Raw genomic sequence first — 18,621 nt, 5'->3', positions numbered from 1 at the left:
CACGGTGGTTCTTTCCACCTCAGTTAAGCCACTATAGATTCCTTCGCATGCCCAGGGGCTCTGTTTCTGAGGTGTTTCTAGACTCTTTCAAGTTGACAACCAGTATTAGGGATCACAACATGTGACTTTGACAAGGTTGTCGAGGATGTCAGAGTTAAGATGAGCCTGACTAGGATGGGCCTCAACCCAGCGAAAATGTGGATAGAGATGAGCAGAGGCAGAACAGGGCATGGAGAGGAAAGAGTACTCCTGATATGCTGGGAAGAAGGGCCAGAAACAAAGTATCACCAGCCTCAGAAATGGCAACCCTCCTGCTGCCCCCTTGACCTTGAACTTCCATCCTTTAGGTTTGGGGGAAGACACATTTCTAAGGAGCTCAAGCCATCTTCAGCACAGTTTGCGTTTGTCACACAGCTCTCTCTGGCCAGTTCATCCAGCGCTTGCTATGCATCTTCCTTCCCACATGCTCTGCCTCTGCCACATGAGCCCAGTTCATCCAGTGGCTAGCAGGTTGGGTCCTCATGTGTGTGGCTGTTTCTCAAATGTAGCCTTATGCTCTGCCCTTTTGGTGTGCGTTGTGATTACTCAGTGAAGGAAGATACACCATAGTATTGTATCACATCACTCTACTTCAAGAGCAGCTGGAAGTAGGAACGGTCTGGACTGATGGCTGTTATCCCTGCATCTCTCATTTTTACTTTCCTGCAGGAAGAACTCACCTGAGCCAAGGCTTGCCTCAGCTGTCTGCCCAGTGTGGAGACTGCTTCCCCTACCCTACCCTACCCTCATCCTAGACATGGTTTCTCTGTGTAGCTCTGGTTGTCCTGGAACTCACTATGTAGACCAGGCTGGCCTTGAACTCACAGAGATCCAACTGCCTCTGCCTCCCAAGTGCTGGGATTGAAGGTGTGTGCTGCCACTGCCTGGCTGTGGAGACTACGTCTGAGAGAGCACTGTGGAGCAGTAAGTTGTCTGCTGTTCTCTCTCCTGGCTTCACATGGTATGGCTTTAAATTATTGAGTGGTTGGAAAGGCTCACAATGACATCCCATTTCATTTGTTTCTCCCCTGGGCTGTGAAGCAGATCAATGACTCAGCTAGATGTGGGGATCACAGCTTAGGCTGGGCGTAACCCTGGAGAGTGGGTCTCCCTCAGCCATGGCTGTCTTACAGGCAGGAACCCAGACTCATACCTTTCTAGACCAGGTCCCAGGAGATCCTTGCTGTCTTATGGCACCCTCCCTAGAATCACTTTAAGGGAGACATTCAAAGATCCAGAAAGAGGGCCAGGAGGCTGGAAGGGGCTTCACAGTTCTGGCCTCTTTCCTTTATGGTGCAGGGGTATCAATGGAGTGGCAATGTGGGGCATACATTGACCCCACAGTTGAGTGGCCCCTTTTCCTCTAGGCTAGAGCCCCCAGGGGTTTCTGGAGACCAGAAGGTGAACCATGGACCCTAATATGAGGAAGACTTAGTGTCACTTGGCAGTGCTGGTGACAGAGCCGGGCAGGAGATGGAAGTTGAGGCTGTGGAGTGACATGGCAGTAATTGGCAAGGCTCTGAGCGTGGAGGGCACTGACTTAACAGGCTTCAGGAGAGGCTGCTACAAGGGAGAATCTCAGCTAGAGCCCACAGGGTGAGCCTACGCTTTCCAGAGCAGGCATTCCGGACAGCCAGAGGCAGAGCATGAGAAGGTGTGGCCCAGCAGGACAGGACTCTGCTTTGACCATTTACTTCATGTGTGACTCATAGATTCTTATGTCCTTTGTAGGCAATGACAAATTTGGGAGGGCACAGCACCAACGACCCACGGCTCACTCTGGGTACATTCTAGTGGCTACACTTAATAATAGTGAATGCCTCCGTTTCTCTCTCTCTCTGTAAAATGGTGATGAGAGGATCTTGGAGATAATGCATATAAACCATAGGGTTTGGCACAGACACCCAACAGCCTTGACTGTGACTGCTTTGTCTGGCTTGGCCTCTCAGATACAGTTTCACACCCATATTCCTTTTGTCTGCCCTGAGCCAAACCCCATGTGAGGTCCATTTAACTCTGGCTGCCATTGAGGCCCCTCTGACCTACAAACAGCCTCAGCTCTCCTGTCTCATCCTCCATACACCCACTATCACCCTACCTGTGGACCATGGTGCTGACACTAGGGGCTCCACCTGATATCCTTTTATACTTCATACTGTTCTCAAAAGGAAGTGAATACTTTCAAGGCAAATGCTCTTCATTTAGAAGCAATGTAGAGGCCATCCAGCATGGCAGGGGTCTGGGATTGTCTCCTAGATGTTGATGGCAAAAAGAGAGAGAGAGAAGAGCCCTCATCCCAGGCACAGCTCACACATCTCAGGAAGCCTCACAGGCTCCAACCATGAAAAAAACTTCATCCAAGACATGGCAGGATGGGCTGAGCTCATCAGCTGCACTGTTGGATTCAGATATGAGCATTAGCTTCATTTTTTTTCTCATCTTTTATCTTCATGTTTCCAGGTACCCTCTCAAGTTTATAGCATGATGCCTGAGAGAAAGCAGTGATTGGCTCATGATACTCAGAACTAACTAGGCCACAGGTCAGCAGCTGTCTATTTGTTCTGTGCCTCATCCCACAGTAACCTACATTCCATAACCAACAGTTAGGATACTCTCCTAAGGGCAGGAGGGACATAGCACCCTTGGATATACCTAGAGCCTGCTGGGGGCTCTGACAAGCCCACCCTGTCTCCTGTGCACCTCATTCCCTTCTTGCTGGCTTTGGGCATGATTTTGAATGGTCTAGCAGCTCCAACATTTTGGCCTGATAATACAACAGATGCCACCAGAGCCCAGGCTCCAAGTTAGGAGAGCACTGGGATGTGGGTGCTCTTGTCTTTCAGTGTTTCCTCATTACAAAGAAGGCAGATCTCATCAGAGGCAGCTGGGTACAGACATATCCTCCCTGGAAGGACATGGACGAATGATGTATCCTCAAGTTGCCAGCAGTCCCAGGGAGTTGGACCATATCCATCCCTTCCCTGGTGCCTGGTGCCTAGGAAAGCTCTATTTCTTCTAGGGTTTTCCAGAAAGAGAGACCGGCCAAGTTGAAGGTCCTGTCTTCTTTATTTTAGTTTTTCTTCTTTTCTTTTCTTTTTTTTTTTTGAGACAGGGTTCTTCTGTGTAACAGAACCCTCGCTGTCCTGGACTCAATTTGTAGACCAGGCTGGCCTCGAACTCACAGAGATTGCCTGCCTCTGTCTTCCAAGTGCTGCGATTAAAGGCGTGTGCCACCACCCTCGGCAAATGTGTGCTACGCCACATTCTGTTGCTGTGACAATACACCTGAGCCAAGTAGGTTTTTAAAAATAGAGGTCCTACGGATGATGATTCTGGAGGCTGGATATTCAAAACTGTGTCGGCCACATCTAATCAGCTTCTGCTTCTGAGTTTCAGTGGTCAGTTAGAGAGCAGTGATCTGGCTGTTAAGGGTACAGAGAGCCTCCTGTACCCCCTTTGAAGCCTCTGGCGCCCTCTCCAGGCAGGCTGCTCAAACAGCAGCAGTGGGACTAGGCAACGGTGAATCAAGGGAGTTGATTTTCCTAAGTCATTCTTGACCTCAATCCATGAATGGATCCGTGTGAGACTGGGTCGTCCTTGGAGGGGGTGATGGCTCACATCTACCCCTTGGTCAATAACCACTTATTTGATTATTGTTTATTCAGCATTGGCTCTAGGCGAGCAACTTTGAATAGTTTTCCTTGTACTACTACTAATTTAACCCAAGGGTACTCCTTGTGATTGGGAAGGTGAGGAAACTGAGGCACCAAGAGAAAGCAAGTGGCTGAGCCCACCTATGGGTCACCGCCCTGCAGACTCAGAACACAGAGCTAGTTTAATGTACTCAAACAGACTGATTTGCTGTAAGTCAAATTCAGCCCTGCAAGGTTCTGTGCATCAAAAAGCTGCAGCTGGGTCAACCCTACCTTGGTTACTAACTTCCTAGGTGACTTGGACCAGGACCTCTGAGTCTTCGTTCCTGTCCTTGTAGGAAAATGTGTTGGATCATTCAGCCCCTGTGTGTTGGACAGCACCTGTTCAGAAAGACATGCCAATTCCTCTAGGAGTCACAGGCCACATCAGGCCAAGCTCTAAGACCAGTCTACAAGCACAGGCTGCCTATTTGTAGAGCTTCTGCCAAGGGGTGTCCACCAGAGGGGAAGACATCACAGCCAATACCCGAAAGTGTTTACCAGCTTGTGGATCCTAGAGGGCGTGCTGGCACTTTGGCCCCAGGGAAGGGGCAGGAGAAATAGATAGCTTCTCAAAGGCTTTGTCCCTCTGCTGGATGGTGTCCATCCTGCCTTCTCCCCACCGTTTCTTCAACAAACATTTTATTTTTCCAGTGCTTGTTTTATGCCCATGGGAGGTACTGGGAATGGCACCATGGCATAGTATCAGTATACACATGGGTCTAAGTTGATGCTAGGACATATAAGCACGAGCTCACAGGATCCTAAGAACTATCCTAAAATATCAGGTCTCTCCTTAGGTCTAGCCGATGAAGGCAGGTGGAGCTAAAACACATTTCTGGAGCAGGTAGAGGCCAGTTTCCATCAGTAGGTTTTCTGGGCAAGGGATCCCAGAGTCAGTCCCGTTCTTTGTGGGCACCTGCTGCTACAAGCACAGATGCCAGCAGGGTCTCCTGGTTTACAGGATGTGGAGGAATGTGCTTGCTTCCCCAGGGCTTCTGCTCTTCACTTGAGCCTCTGGCCCCATCCATCATGAATGATAGTGATCTCTGGGGAGGAATTTCTTCTGCTTCAGTACTATTTGATCAGCCCTGACTAGAGCCAAACGTTTCTGTCCTCTGCTTCTCCCGGCAATAGCTGGTCCTTTATGTTCCCTTTCTGGACCCCGCGCATTCGCGCTCTCTCTTCTCTCTCGCCTGTCTCTGTCCAGTCTCTTGTGCCCACCTGTTGTCATCACCGACACACGGCAGAAACCACCTGCTCCTCCCCACGCCGCCGACCGCCGCCGACTCTTCTTTCAGTCTGTGTTTCCACGCCCTGCGCTGGACGCCTGACGTCACAAGGGAATCGATCACCATGTGGGCAGGGTGGCGAGAGGGCAGGATATGCCAGCGCCTCCTCAGTGTGCACCGCCCAGCGTCAGCCAAGCCGTAAGAGCGACGCTCGCGTAAGGCGAGATGGCCAACAGCCTAGCCCAGGGTCCGGACACCTACGCTTGGATCCCAACCCATTCAAATCTCGCCCCGGGTGTGTGTGTCATTAAATCCAGCTCTTACTACTCTGCCCTCCTCAGGCCGCCCCGCCCCCCACGCCTCAGTTTCCCTCTTTCTGTTGGGAAGGAAGGGAAGGTCTGGTTCCGAGGCCTTCCATCACTCTAGTAGAGTTGCTCCAAGATCGCTTTTCCTTGCGCTTCCCTCTTCGCGATCGCAGTGCTGAGTTGAGCCACAGTCCCCTTCGCTTCCCTTAGTGTTGACAGCTCTGCCGAGCTCTAGGATCAGGTGCGGGAGAGCACCTGTGCTGCTGCCAGCCTGCGTCTGCGCGAAAAACACAGCCTGCCGGGACTTGTAGTCCACACGTCCAACTGCGGTGGCGCGCAGGCGGGCGGCGGGGGAACGGCGCCTACACTTCCCAGGGTGCGACCCTCCCGCAGCTCGACAAGGGGAGGGGCCTAGCTGGGGGCGGGGCGGGGCTAGGGGGCGGGGCAGGAGCCCTGAGCTGCGGTGGTTCTGCGGACAGCGGGTTCTGTGCGCCTAGCCGCTGGCCTCAGGCGTGCTGAGGTTCGTGCGAGCGCCGCACCTGCGGGCCCGGTCTTCGGGCTGTCGCAGCGCGGGGACCGCCCTACTGGAAGCTGCCGCTGACATGAGTGCAGGTGAGAGCGGCGACCGGGGATCCGCGGGTTCAGAGCTGCAGCCCCCCAGCAGGGTCTCGAGGACTGGGTGGGAATCAGGCTGTACCTGCAGTGCAGAGCCCTGAGTCCAGCGGCTCCACCCAACTTCTTCTCCAGGCTATACAGCCCCACAGGCCGGCCCTCAGCCCCTGTCCCTGAGCCGGGGGGCGCGGGGCTGGCGTGCACAGGATCCCTTCCCACAGTGTCAGCTAGGGTGACTGCGCAGGACTGTCTGGCAGACGCCACTCCTTGCTTCTCGTGGGGGTCCCAGGTTGCTTCAGTAAAAAGATCTGGGTTCCGGTAAGGGACCCTGGGGTCTCCGTAGTCTTAACCGTGGAGAGAGGTGTGATGACAGGCGGAGCTTTGCAGCAGGGGACTCCACCCTTGCGCGGTTCCCGCAGCGCCTGGGTGGTGGCGTCTGGCAGACCCTGAGCGCCCCAGGTTTGCCGCTGCGGATCTGAGTGCCAGAGGCTGTATGTGTGTCAGTCCAGGCGCTGTCTGTGCGCGTTGTCCTTCCAGCCCTTCAGCCCTGAGCGTTTCAGCCCTGCCTTTCTCGCCGCACCCACCCACAGGGATCTGACCGCCTCTGTGTGAAGCTGGAAAATCCCACGTCCCTGCACCCCAGCAGTGCCTGAGCGCAGAGGGAAACTGAGACCTAGAGCTGGAAGGTCTTGGTTCAGGGAGCATCTGTAAATCGCCTCAGGATGCACCCATCTGACAGCCTCAAGAGCTCAGCCTGCAGGGATCCTTGCATTTCCCAGAAGAGAGGGATGCTGGTCTCCATTTTCAGGAGCCATGGGTTGATCAGACTTCAATGACTTGAGCTCTACCAAGTGATAGGAATTCGAACCCAGGGCTCCCCGACTCCAGCTTGCTTCCCCTCCCCCCAAGCCCAAGTTGCTACAGCCACGCTGCGTCAACCAACGGTACAGCTGCTTCCTCTGGGAGAAGGTGGACAGGGAGGGAATAAGCTTGTTAACAGCTCACTGGAGGCACCCAGTACCTCCTTCCAGGGACTGTCCCCTTTCCCACCTAGCCAAGGAAGGAGGGACTTCGGCAGTGAATGTTCAGAGTAACCGAGAGTAAGTGGCATGGGAGGTGGGAGCCTCCTGAGATAGCCAACCTGTTACCTGTGGGGTGTGCAGGGAGGGCATCCTCAGACTTGGCAGGACCTCCAGACACTTATCTAATGGCGGTGGGGATAATGGCTGGGTGTATGCAAGTTAATTTTATGCTTTTAGACCATAATTGATAGCTCTGGTCCCTGTAATCAGAAGCCCTGAGAGGGAGCACAGGTACCCACTCCCTGCATTTGTAGTTTTTGTCCCCAGGGGAGGAGGACCAGGGTTGTCGTGGCAGGAAGACTGTGTTTTGAACTGTGGCGTGTGCCTGGTGCAATGGGACACCTTTCCAGTCTTGGTCTGCTTGCTTGGAACTTTGGATCCCCTCTAAGCAGAAAAACCCTGCACACAGCAGCCCCTCAGGAGCATGGGTGCTCATTGTCATTGCTGGGTCCCTTTTGGAAACAGAACAAATGTTGTCTGGCCCACGTGTCGATCATGTCTTAGCTTTGGCCAGACTATTGCATGCCCAGCAGTGATTCCCCCTCATCTGGAGGAGAAGAGTGGAGAGAGGTACATGGGTTCTAGTGTGGAGCTGCTATGAAATGTACATATGGCAGGGCAGACGCTTTTATTGTCAACAGGGAAAGACTCCCTTGTGCCTCCCCCAGGAAAGGCTGGCATCATTGTGGAACCTGGAACAGACAGCTGTCATGGGGTGATACTGGTCCTGACCATGCCCATATGGGTAGGTGATGGGAAGCCCTGGCAACCTGTAGTATGTCCTGCGCTAGAAGTTCCTTCCCAGTTGTGGTGAGGACAGAGTGGATGCTGCTGGGGTATGACAACATAGAGCTGTGCCATGCTGTTTCTGGTGTGGCACTGAGGCCTACAGATGCCACCGTGGCTGTGGTTGCCTGTTGATTTCCAGTGGCCAGAGAGAGGCCTGCAGAGTGCCACATCAAGGTAGAAGCAGAAGGAGTTCCATTGCAGACAGGTCATGCAGTTCTCTGTGTCTCAATTTCCCCAGCTGTGTGTGTGGAGGGAATCTCTGTAGTTGTGTGTGCAGTGTCAGCTTCCACACTGCACCTGTAATGTGGTGTCCAGAGCAGGGCAGCCCATGCGGCCACAGCGGGATAAGGGGCTGGGAAGCCCCTGACTGGAAGTGGACATGATAAACCCTCTGCTGGCTTTGCCACCAGGCACTGGACTTGAGTTAGGCTAATGTCTAACTAAGCCTAATGTCCCTGGAGGTGGCTATAAGCCTAGCTGAGCTGAGGTAGAAGTATTTGTGTGTGTGTGTGTGTGTGTTTTATTCTGTAACAATTTTGGACAATACTGGAGCCCAAACGACCAAGATCAAGGCCTTAGGAGACTGATTTCTCTCTCCTTGGCCTGTAGACGGCATACCCTTTCTATGTCTTCACAAAGTTGTCCCTCTGAGTATCTGTGTCCTGATATCCTCCTCTCCTAGGACACCATGCTGACTGGATGAGGGCACATAAGTGACCTCATTTTATCTTGATGAACTCTGTCTCCACATACAGCCACCATCTAAGGTGTTGGGGTCAGGACACTGTGTGAATTCAGCTCATAACAGGTGGAAGCCTGGCAGCTGGCTCAGCCACCATTTACTGCCATGCTGATGTGTAAGCAGCTGGAAGGGACCCGAGAATACTCCGGATGTACCCACCCCCACACAGGACAAAGAGGCTTGGAGAAGGACAGGCACCCATCCAGGGTCAAGGAAAGTACTTTGCACAGCCAGAAGCAGCCTGGCATTCTAATACACTTGGAATGTGACAGTCACTACTCCTAGCCCAGGAGTGGGCAGAATGTGGCCACAAGCAGAGCTGGTCACCAGCCACTGTGGGGGACAAAGGATGCTGGCTATCAACCTTGATCCTGGAAATATTTACTAAACGCCCACAGTGTGTCTGCGCTGCCCTAGGCTCTGAACTGTGTGTCTGCGCTGCCCCAGGCTCTGAGACTTCTCAGCAAACAAATTATCAGTTTCTTGAAATCTTAGGTGGATGTGGGAGGCATTAACAATTGATATGATGACCTCTCAGTGTTACTAGAAAATGTTTAAGAAAGCCAGTTTCATTAAGAAGCAGCAGAGGGGAGCCGGAGAGATGACTGAATGGTTAAGAGCACTGGCTGCTTTTCCAGAGGACAGGGTTTGATTCCCAGCACCCACATGGTGGCTTAGGACCAACTGTAACTCCAGTTCTAGGGGAATCTAATGCCCCCTTCTGGCCTCCTCAGACACCAGTTGGTACTGGTGGTACACAGGCACACATGCAGACAAAACAGTTGTACACATAAAATAAGAAAATTAGTTAATTAAATAAAAAGAAAGAGTGGAGGGTGAAACCTCATATCACATGTGACCTCAGCTGTACCACACAGGGAAAGACTTAGCAGGGAAATCGCTGGCATGTCGGAGGCGGCGTCTGGCAGCCACTCATCCCCTGTTCTTCTTTATAATGAGATGCAGAGCCAAAAGCAGGAGGCAGTGTTGTTTTGGTTCTGGAAATGGTGTACATGGATTTGGAAAGCCATTACTGCAGAGAAAGGGGATGTCCCATTCTGTAGGAGTCACTGTACTTCACACAGAGCATGGAGGGGCATCTCATTGTCCACGGCTGGGTAGAGCCAAGCATGCACAGGAAGGCACACTGTGTCCCATGTCCCCTAGCACCTCCACTGTGGGTAATGGATAACAGAGAGGAACCTCCCTAGTCTTGAAATGTATCAGGAGTCACATCTGGCCAGGACCCTGAGTACCATGGACTGTCATTCTCTGATTTCATATGCCCTGTATCCCCAAACTCTGACTGCTTTTCCTGTGATGATCAAGGTTAATTTCCAAGTTAGCTACCCCCAAGAGTCTGATAATGAGGTGGTTTAGTATTTTCTAGAATCAGGTCTGAAGTTAATGAACTCTTGAGAAGTCCATTTTGATATCCCAGGAAGGTGTGTGTCCCCTGACCCTTTAAGTGTTTCTAAACCACCTGCCCAAACCATTGGAGAGCTCTGAGCAGGCGGGAGGGCCTAGAGTCAGCCCTGAGGAAGGCCCTGTCCTGTTGCTGGCCCTTTAAAAGGGGGCACTGCCTGTTCTCAGGGCCAGCCCAGGCCATAGTTGCTGACACTGGCAGCTGTTGGAATTCACGGATGCTGGCCCCATGCTCGCCCTGATCTAGAGTCCGTGGCTCTCCTCTGCATGGGTGCCTCACACCCTTCCTTGTGCTTTGCTGTGGCTGTATCAGCCTCCTAGGAGGTCCGGTAAGATCTTCCCTATAGTCAAGGCTCCTAGGCTGGCTTCTTGCTACTGTTGTCCTCTGTACTTCCCTGATCACGTGTCAGGGTCTTGGGGGACCAAGAGTGCTAGGTACTCAGTACCACTGCCAGCTGCCTGGCGGAGCCTCGAAGAGCAGGTAAAACAGACGCAGCAGGAAGACATTGTAACAGGCGGAGTCAGCTCCAGGATTTAGTCACCATCATGTGCTGCGATTGAGCGCTTCTAGGCTGCTTCAAGCACACTGGGCTATGACCAAGTTGGTGCTTAGAGCCCCAAGGCTGCTTGCTGGTCCCTGTTAGGGTAACTCGAGTGCCTCATCTCTGTTTACTCTGGGAATATTTCCACCACTGCACAGCTCAGGGCTTCTAGGGTATCCGCAGCACCAGGGCAGGACGGGAGGCTTATGTGTCACCTTAGCAGCCATGTTCACGGGGCGCTTCCTTAGGGCCCCGGGCCAGACTGGGGATCTGCTTTCTCCTGTATCCTCCTCATGCCTCACAGGTCTAGTGCTGGGGTTCCCCCGCACAGAGGGGAAACAGGCCTTTCAGGTCCCAGCAGTTACCTGGTGTCACAAGATTGGAGGACCTGGACTTTGAACCCCAAGGAACCTGTCACAACCCCAGCTGCCTCGAGTCTCCCCAGTGAAGTACATTGTGCCCTGGCCAACAGCTGGGGCAGTTTCTGTTGCCTGGTGATGTGTGGAGGAGTGCTTTGTGTGCACAGGCTCAACCTGGGGCATTACCTTAGAGCTTCTTAGATGAGTGTAGCCCTGTCTTCTCACTGAGCCACAGATCCTTGCTTCAACTTCCCATGTACAGGGCTTGTTAGCACACGTCTCCAAGGGCCTCTTCTGCCTTCTGCGAAGTCTACCCTCATGGTCATCGATCCATGCTCTGCCATGTGCAGCTCGCATGCCTCCCTATAGGTAACCTTGACTTCTGGTATCATCAGTACGAAACCCTGACCTCAGTCTCTGATATCCCCAGCACGCATGCGGGGCCTTGGCCCTCCAGAGTCTGCTATCCACTTCAAGGGGCAGTCACGATGCTCACGGATCTTCTGGTTCCCACAGCCCTGCCCTGCCAGGGGTCTCTCTTTGGGCAACTTTGGGCCTTAGTGTACCTGTGAGTAAGAATGGGTCACCTTGGAGGGTGTGATCATGCCTGACCAAGACGTCTGGTCCTGAGGCTCATGTCATTTCAGGTAAATACGCCTGCCAGCTTTTCTCATCTGACATTTTCACTGTGTCGCCTTCTGGGGAAGTGTTTTGGCTTTCACACTTTGGTTAGGATTAGGGTTCGGAAGTGGAGGGACTGACAACCTGACGGGAGGAGGCACCTGAGTTTCGTGGACAGTAACCACCCTTTTAGGCTCTATGGGAAGGATTAGGGTAGGCTTTTATTCTGAGACCCTCACTTTTGCTGCCTGCCTTAGCATAGGGGCTGGTCACAGAGACTGTCTGCCTGGGGGCTTTAGGCTGATGGTGAACTGGTATGCCCCAAGCAGATGCTGTGTGGATGCTCTAACGGGAGTCTCTTGCCACCTGCACCACGGCTCCGTGCTCCATGCCCAGTCTGAGAGCAGTTTGTATTCTGTGGAGAGCTCAGGAGCCCCTTGGCAGAGCTGGTTCCAGAACCCATTGTTAGGTATGCTCCTCCAACCACCCTTTGCCTCAGCTTGCTCCCCTGTGAGACGGAGGTAGCACCTGCTTTGGGGGATTCTTCAAGACCTGGCAGGTACTTGGAAGCGGGAGTGTAGGGGCATCTGGAACACCCTGCACCACTTGGTGATCCTCTGCATGAAGCCAACTTACCTTCTAAGCCACTTTGCAGCCTGCCTCCCCCTCCCCCTGCTTCTTGGCCCAGCAGCACCCCAGACCTGTTTCCACCTCTGATCTGTAGGGAGTGCCCAGTCGGTGCATTGTATATCCGCAGAGGCAGAGGCAGAGGCAGAGGCAGAGGCAGAGGCAGAGGCAGAGGCAGAGGCAGAGGCAGAGGCAGAGGCAGAGGCAGAGGCAGAGGCAGAGGCAGAGGCAGAGGCAGAGGCAGAGGCAGAGGCAGAGGCAGAGAGGCAGAGGCAGAGGCAGAGGCAGAGGCAGAGGCTTTGTTGGGTCACATCTCCTGAGTTTAGCTTCCTGAGCTTCACACACAGGAGCAGGGAGAGACAGTGAGGCAGCAGTGTGAGTTCAGTCAGCATGCTGGCATGGAAGCTACCATCTCTGCAGGAGTTTGTCCTCGGGGCACAGCCAGCCTCAGACTCCTTCCCAGCCTCTTAGAATGTTCTGATAGGGGAGGCAGCTCCTTGACACCCGTCCTGGAAGAGTGAATGGGTGCAGCTGGGTCCTGCCTCTGCCTGACCCCTCTGTCACTCAGAATACAAACGCTTCTCGGAGACTTCAGCATCCCCAGGATCTGACATGGCAAAAGACACCCTGAGCCCTCACCCTGTTTTGTTGGTGCTTCAGTAGACACAAAATGCCAGCAGATCCCCAAGGACTGTGGCCAAGATTACTTGTGACATTCCAGTCCTTTGTCCTTAATGGTCTTGGCTTCAGTTATGAGTGAGTACAGGAGGGAGGTGCTGCTGCTGGTTAATCAGGAGGGCACCCTGGGGAGCTGGAGGGAGAGAATGTTGGGGGACAGGCAGGAGGAAACATCTGGATGGGTGGGCATCACCATAGATGATGAGTGACAGGCCTGAGTCTTCTGCAGGCCACTGGGAGCATTATGTACTCACAGACCCATGGAGAAGCTGGGGTTTTTCTCCTAGACCAGTGGCCCTCAATCTCCCTAATGCTGTGACCCTTTAATGCCCTTCCTCATGTTGTGGTTACCACCCCCCCAACCATAAAATTATTTTTTTGTTGCTCCTTCATAACTGTAATGTTGCTACTGTTATGAATCATAATGGAAATACCTGTGTTTTCTGATGGTCTCAGGTGATCCCTGTGAAAGGGTCGTGCCCTGCAGGTTGAGAACCACTGTCCTCTGCTGTGACCTCTCTAGGAACAGGACTTGTTTTCAAAGATTAAATCCCACACTATCCTTGGGTTAGGGGAGCAAAACTCACAGAGGTGAAGGAAGGTACAGGTGTTGGTATGCAGGGCAGTAAGGGAAAGAGGGGAAAGGGACAGGTGAAAGTAACAGGAGGGAGGAGAGGGGGAGGAGAGAGAAGAGGAAGAAGAAAGGAAGGGGAAGGGGAAGAAGGAAGGGGAAAATGAATGAAGAAGAGGAGAGAAGGATGAGAGAGGGAGGAAGAGAAGGGGGGAGGAGTCACCCTGAGGCTGTTGCCACCTACTGTTTCTGGAAGAGCCAGGTGTGGTCTAGCCTCAGCCTAGTTGAGGCTTCCTTTGTTCCAGGAACTAAACTCTGCCCCTTCTTAAGCTCAGAGCTGTTGCAGAATGTTCTGAAAGTCTTCAGTCACTAGCTCCTCTGTCCTCACTGCTAGCCCTGCATGCCTTCTCCCTGCCCCTCTACCCATTTATCTAAACTCTGCCCACTTTTCCACCCAAGTTCTGGCCTGCTCCAGCTGCACACGGCCACGGAGCCTCCCAGCTCTATCACACCATCACGTCTCTGCTCTCCTTTGAAACCATGGAATTTCCTGCTGGGACTCAGGTCAGATACTGTCTGCTGTGCAGCCCAGCGCTGCTACTGACCCTCTCTGAGGTGTTTCTTCTCAGACAATGTGAGGGCTAGATACTGGCTCCCGGGGGCCTCCTGTCCTAATTTTTGGAACTTGTCACTGTGTCAGCTTTACATGGGCAGAGGGAGTGTTCAGATGTGACTAAATGAGGACCTTGCCGTGGGGACGTGATTCTGGGTTACCCGGGTGGGTCTTCATTGGTGAGAGGCAGGTCAGAAGAGATAGAAAAGTGACATCCAAAACAGAGCCGGGAGGGGACCTTCTGGGCTGCTGGCTCCAAATATGGAGGAAGGGTCATGAGTCACGGGATACTGGAGACCAACAGGGTGAGAAGATCCTCTCCAGGGGTCTCAAAAGAGCCAGCCTTGCTGCCCCTCAAGTCTTCCTCTAGCCACCCCAAACCACTTCCCCCATGGAGGGAATCTTACTTTGATGGCGTTCAACTCCTGTGCATCCATACTGTCCATCTGAACATCATTCTGTCAGGAAGCCCTTTCACCACCTCTGTGGGGCTGGATGTGTCCCTCCACAGAGGGGACACATGAGGATAGAAGCCCCATGAAGTTCTTCACTGCCTTTCTGTGCTCCCAGGGCGGGGTGGGGCACAGCCAGAGCTGGGCTCTTGCCTCTCACCCCGGAGCCCCTGGGTTTGGGGCTGGTTGTGTTCTGCTGGGACTCATGCCTCTCCTCTCTCAGTTGTGGGACCTGGCTGTCTCTAGATGCTCATGGCAGGGCTTTCCCTGCTGGTCCCGGTCACCTGGAAACTGTAACACAGTGCCCAAGGCCCAGGGGAGTGCTCCGGCTGTTGTCCCTGGTAACCATCTGGAACAAGTGGAATAGCACAGATGTGTCCACTAGCAGCCTGGGAGACCAGTGGTCAAGCCTGGCTGACGTCAGTGTGTAGTTGTGCCCCCCACAGTCTCTAGGATAGTTAGTACTGGCCTCTTCCTGCTTTGGTGGCTGTCTGCATTACGTGGCTTGTAGCCACATCACTTCAATCTCTAAAACCAGGCTCTACAACCCTCTCTTCCATCTTCCCATGGTGACCCGTGTCTGTAAATCCCCTCTGCTCTCTACTCTTATGTCACCCAGGATTCTCTGGGTGACATAGATTTTAACTTCGTGGTACCTTAATCATATCATAAACCCCTAATATCCATGTGAGTACCATATTCACAGATATTTTGAGGAGGAAAATGACACCTTTTGAAGACCATTAGTCAGTCCGTACAGCTTCTGGAATGGTGTGTGGCTGGGTGGGACACTTCTCTATACCTATAGTCTGAGGGTGTGAGGATAACTTTTCCTAGGATGAAGACTGTTCCTCTTAATTGACTAAATGTAAACACCCTATGTGCCTTGAACTTGCCACTTCTATAGCTGGAGGGATAGGGCTGTCTCTTAGGAAGCAGTTAGGGAAACATACTGAGCCTTAAGTACCCAGGATTCCTGACAGCAGGGCGCTGCCTCTGGAGGTGCTGCTGAGGAATGGCTCTGAGTATGGCTGTGGGCTGGGTATCAGAAGCCACAATAAAGGGAGGGCTATATCATCCACTGATGTGTCCAGGCAGAGAGCACAGGCCAAGAAAGCCACTGTCCATTCCAGCAGCATCTCTCAGGACTCCAGGGCTCTAGGACCCAGCACTGCTGAGGACCCCAAAGTGCTTTTATGTGGGTTGCCCTTAAGGATATTTACTGAGCTAGAAATTAAAATACAGGATTTTTAAAAAAGTTGTTAAATTAAAAGTGTAATAAACCGCTCTCACGTGAACCCCTGAGCATAGTGAGTGCAAAGTCGCCCTGCAGATTTGTGAATCTTGTTAGCACCCGGATTCACAGTGGCCAGACTCTGATGTCTGGTTCCATGATCAGCTAGTTGTGATATCACATGTGTGGTTGTTGCAAAATTCCATTGCAGTCTGGAGACAGTGAGGGCAGCCATCATCCTCTGTCACCATCAGAAAGGACCCGAGGCAATCACTTATGAACAGAAAATGCTTTTATGAGGTTCCTTGCCTGGGGCTTCCAGGGCTTTCAGGCCTCTGCTGGGGTGTGGGGGTGATGTTGGGGAGCTGGTGGCAGAGAAATTCTGCAGAAATGCAAAAGAGGATGAAAAAGAGGCTGGGGGCCCCTGCCTTTTCTTGGCCACACCTCCCAATAGTGCCACCGGAGGACCTAGCCATCCTCACTGGGGCCTTAGGGAAATTTAAAAAATAAAAAGCAAACAAACAGTATCATCCCTGCATGATGCAAAGCTTCATGTCCATCTCAGACATCTCAGAGTGTAGACTATGTACTTCCATTCCCAAGACCCAACACATCTCTTTGGTCCTAGTGCTTTCTGGAAGTCCAAATTCAAAATAAAAGCAACAAAACCAACCAAACAAAAAGTCCAAGTTCAAAGCTCTGACACTCAGAAACTCTAAGCTGTGAGCTCCTATAAAAAAAAATTAAAGGAAATTATACTTTCTGAGGTAAACATTCTTATTCGAAATTGAAGGATAGGAAAATAGGAGGTATTGGCCCAAAGCAAGATCAGAACACAAGGAGGACAGACACGAAACCCTAAATCTTCATGGCCAGCATCTGAGGTACACTGTAGAAGGATGCAGCTCCCCCCCCCCAGACCCCCATGGCTTAGGCAACCCTGCCACTTCAGCCTTGCTGGCTGTAGCACCTATGGCCTCTCTCTCATAGGTTTGTATGTTGTCTGCAGCTTCCCTCTACACCTCTTCATCCTTAAGGTCCTGGAGTGGACACCATAGGCTGTAGCTTCAGTCTTGTGATTCTAAGCAGCACTCTGTTGGGGGCTGTTTGCAGGAATTAGTTCTGTAGCACTGGCCTGGCCTTTTTGTGCCGTCCTTTGTCATGCCAGTAAAAGCCATTATGACCCAAAATCCTACATTCTGCACCCCCCTAAAGCAAGCATCCCATGGGCAGTCTAAGATCCGTTGGCAGGAGGGGTTGTGTCATAACTGGCTTGGACCACAGCTGCTGTGATGGCTTCTGGGTACCCTGTTGGCCCAATCTAGGTGGGCTGGGTCACACAGGACACTCTGATGTTCTTTCAAGAAAGAATTCTATCCTGGAAGTTTTCTGAGACAGATTTGTCTCATTTATCTCTGGTCTCTGTGCCTGTGGTATCTCTGCACTTCCCTGTCCCTCAGGAGCCCCGAGCATCACGTGCCTCAGAGCTAGCAGCCACACCCTACAGCTAAAACTTTACACAGGTTCCTTCTGCCCAAGCTGAAGTTTCCAAATCTTTATGCTTTGCTCCTCATTCTTATTGTAAATCTGGCTAAACGCAGCCTGTAATTTAGTGATACTACAGCTAGTGATGCCCATGCCAAAGCCTGACTGTCATGTTGCTGTAGCATGGTTTATGTCAGATAAACTAGCCTGTCATCCTCCTGCTCTCCCTTCCACGTGCTGTCATGGCATTGAAAAAGTCAGCCATATTCTTTCCTGAAGTATAGAAAGAGAGACCTCTTGCCTAGTTGCGGGTAGAATCCCCACTCCATCTGAATCCTCCTCTGCAGAGACTTCACTATGCACATTTCCCATAGTGTTATGTTCTTCTGACCTCCCCAGGATGGCCCCCTGAGCTCTTCCAGCAGCTTCCTAGGTCTCCTCTCATCTGTTCCATTCCTCCAGATGCCTCCACAACCTTTCCTCAGCTCATAGGCTCTTCCACCTGCATTAGCATAGTTGCAGTCAACAACTCAGCTTCTCAATACTATCTTCTGTTAGCTTTCTGTTGTTCTCACAAAGTTCCCGGGGACATTTAACTTATAAAGAGAAGGTACCGATATGGATCTGGAGCTTTAGAGGTACCATTCCCTCCTTGGGCTGATCCATTGCTTTTAGTCCTCTGATGGGTTGTCTTTGGTGACAGTGGGGCATATGTGGCAGTGAAATTGCTTACCTCACAGCAGTGAAGCAAGAGGATGTGGAGAGGGTGGGATCTCTCGGTCTGTTTCAGAGGCTGGGATGATTACTGTTGTCTAAGATCACCTGGGACATGTGCCTATCAGTTCTCTGTGTTCACCACAACCCACATACATCTGTCCCCTTGACAAGGGTGTTTAACACCGGAAGTGTTAGGACCCCACATTCAAAGTTCTGCAGCAGCGTTTGAAACTATTGCATAAGCTCAGTTAGATCCCTCAGATCCTTAGGCGTGTGCTAATCAACAGACGTCTGGATAAGAGATAAAGATAGGAGACCCAAGGACCCAAGGACTTCCTTCTAGGCCTCATCTCTTAAGGGTTCTTCTTCCCTATAGGACCACCTTGGGAAATCAACCTTAAACACATGCTCCTTTTGAGAACACTCAGTATTCTTAGTGTTTTGGTGTCTTAAAAAAAGTGAGGGTTTTACTGTTGTGAAGAGACACCATGACCACAGCAACAACTTTTATAAAGGAAAGCATTTAATTGGGGCTGGATTACAGTTCAGAGGCCCGTTATCATCATGGCAGGAAGTATGGCATCATGTAGGCAGATGGTGCTGGAGAAGTAGCTGAGAGTTCTACATCTGGATCTATAGGTAGCAGGAAGAGACAGTAAGCTACTAGGCCTGGTTTGAGCTTCTGAGACTCAAAGTTCCACCCCCAGTGGTGCACTTCCTCCAACAAGGCCACACCTACTCCAATAAGACCACACCTCCCAATAGTGCCACTCCCTATGGGCCTTTGGGGCCATTCAAACCACC

General features: G+C 52.0%; 1 protein-coding gene across 1 annotated transcript in view; it reads left to right on the top strand.

The window, feature by feature from the left end:
* The first annotated feature begins 5,702 nt into the window (after window positions 1-5,702).
* The window catches only part of Ablim2 (actin binding LIM protein family member 2), a 120,064-nt gene continuing 107,145 nt past the window's right edge, over window positions 5,703-18,621 (top strand). The window contains exon 1 of the mRNA XM_060365438.1: window positions 5,703-5,880. Coding sequence (XP_060221421.1) covers window positions 5,871-5,880 — 10 coding nt within the window. The 5' untranslated portion in view covers window positions 5,703-5,870. The remainder of the gene's footprint in view (window positions 5,881-18,621) is intronic.

Source organism: Meriones unguiculatus, chromosome 12, assembly GCF_030254825.1.
Source record: "Meriones unguiculatus strain TT.TT164.6M chromosome 12, Bangor_MerUng_6.1, whole genome shotgun sequence".
Taxonomy (NCBI): Eukaryota; Metazoa; Chordata; class Mammalia; order Rodentia; family Muridae; genus Meriones; species Meriones unguiculatus.
The sequence above is the reverse complement of the archived record's forward strand: the minus strand, read 5'-3'. Positions and strand labels throughout refer to the sequence as shown.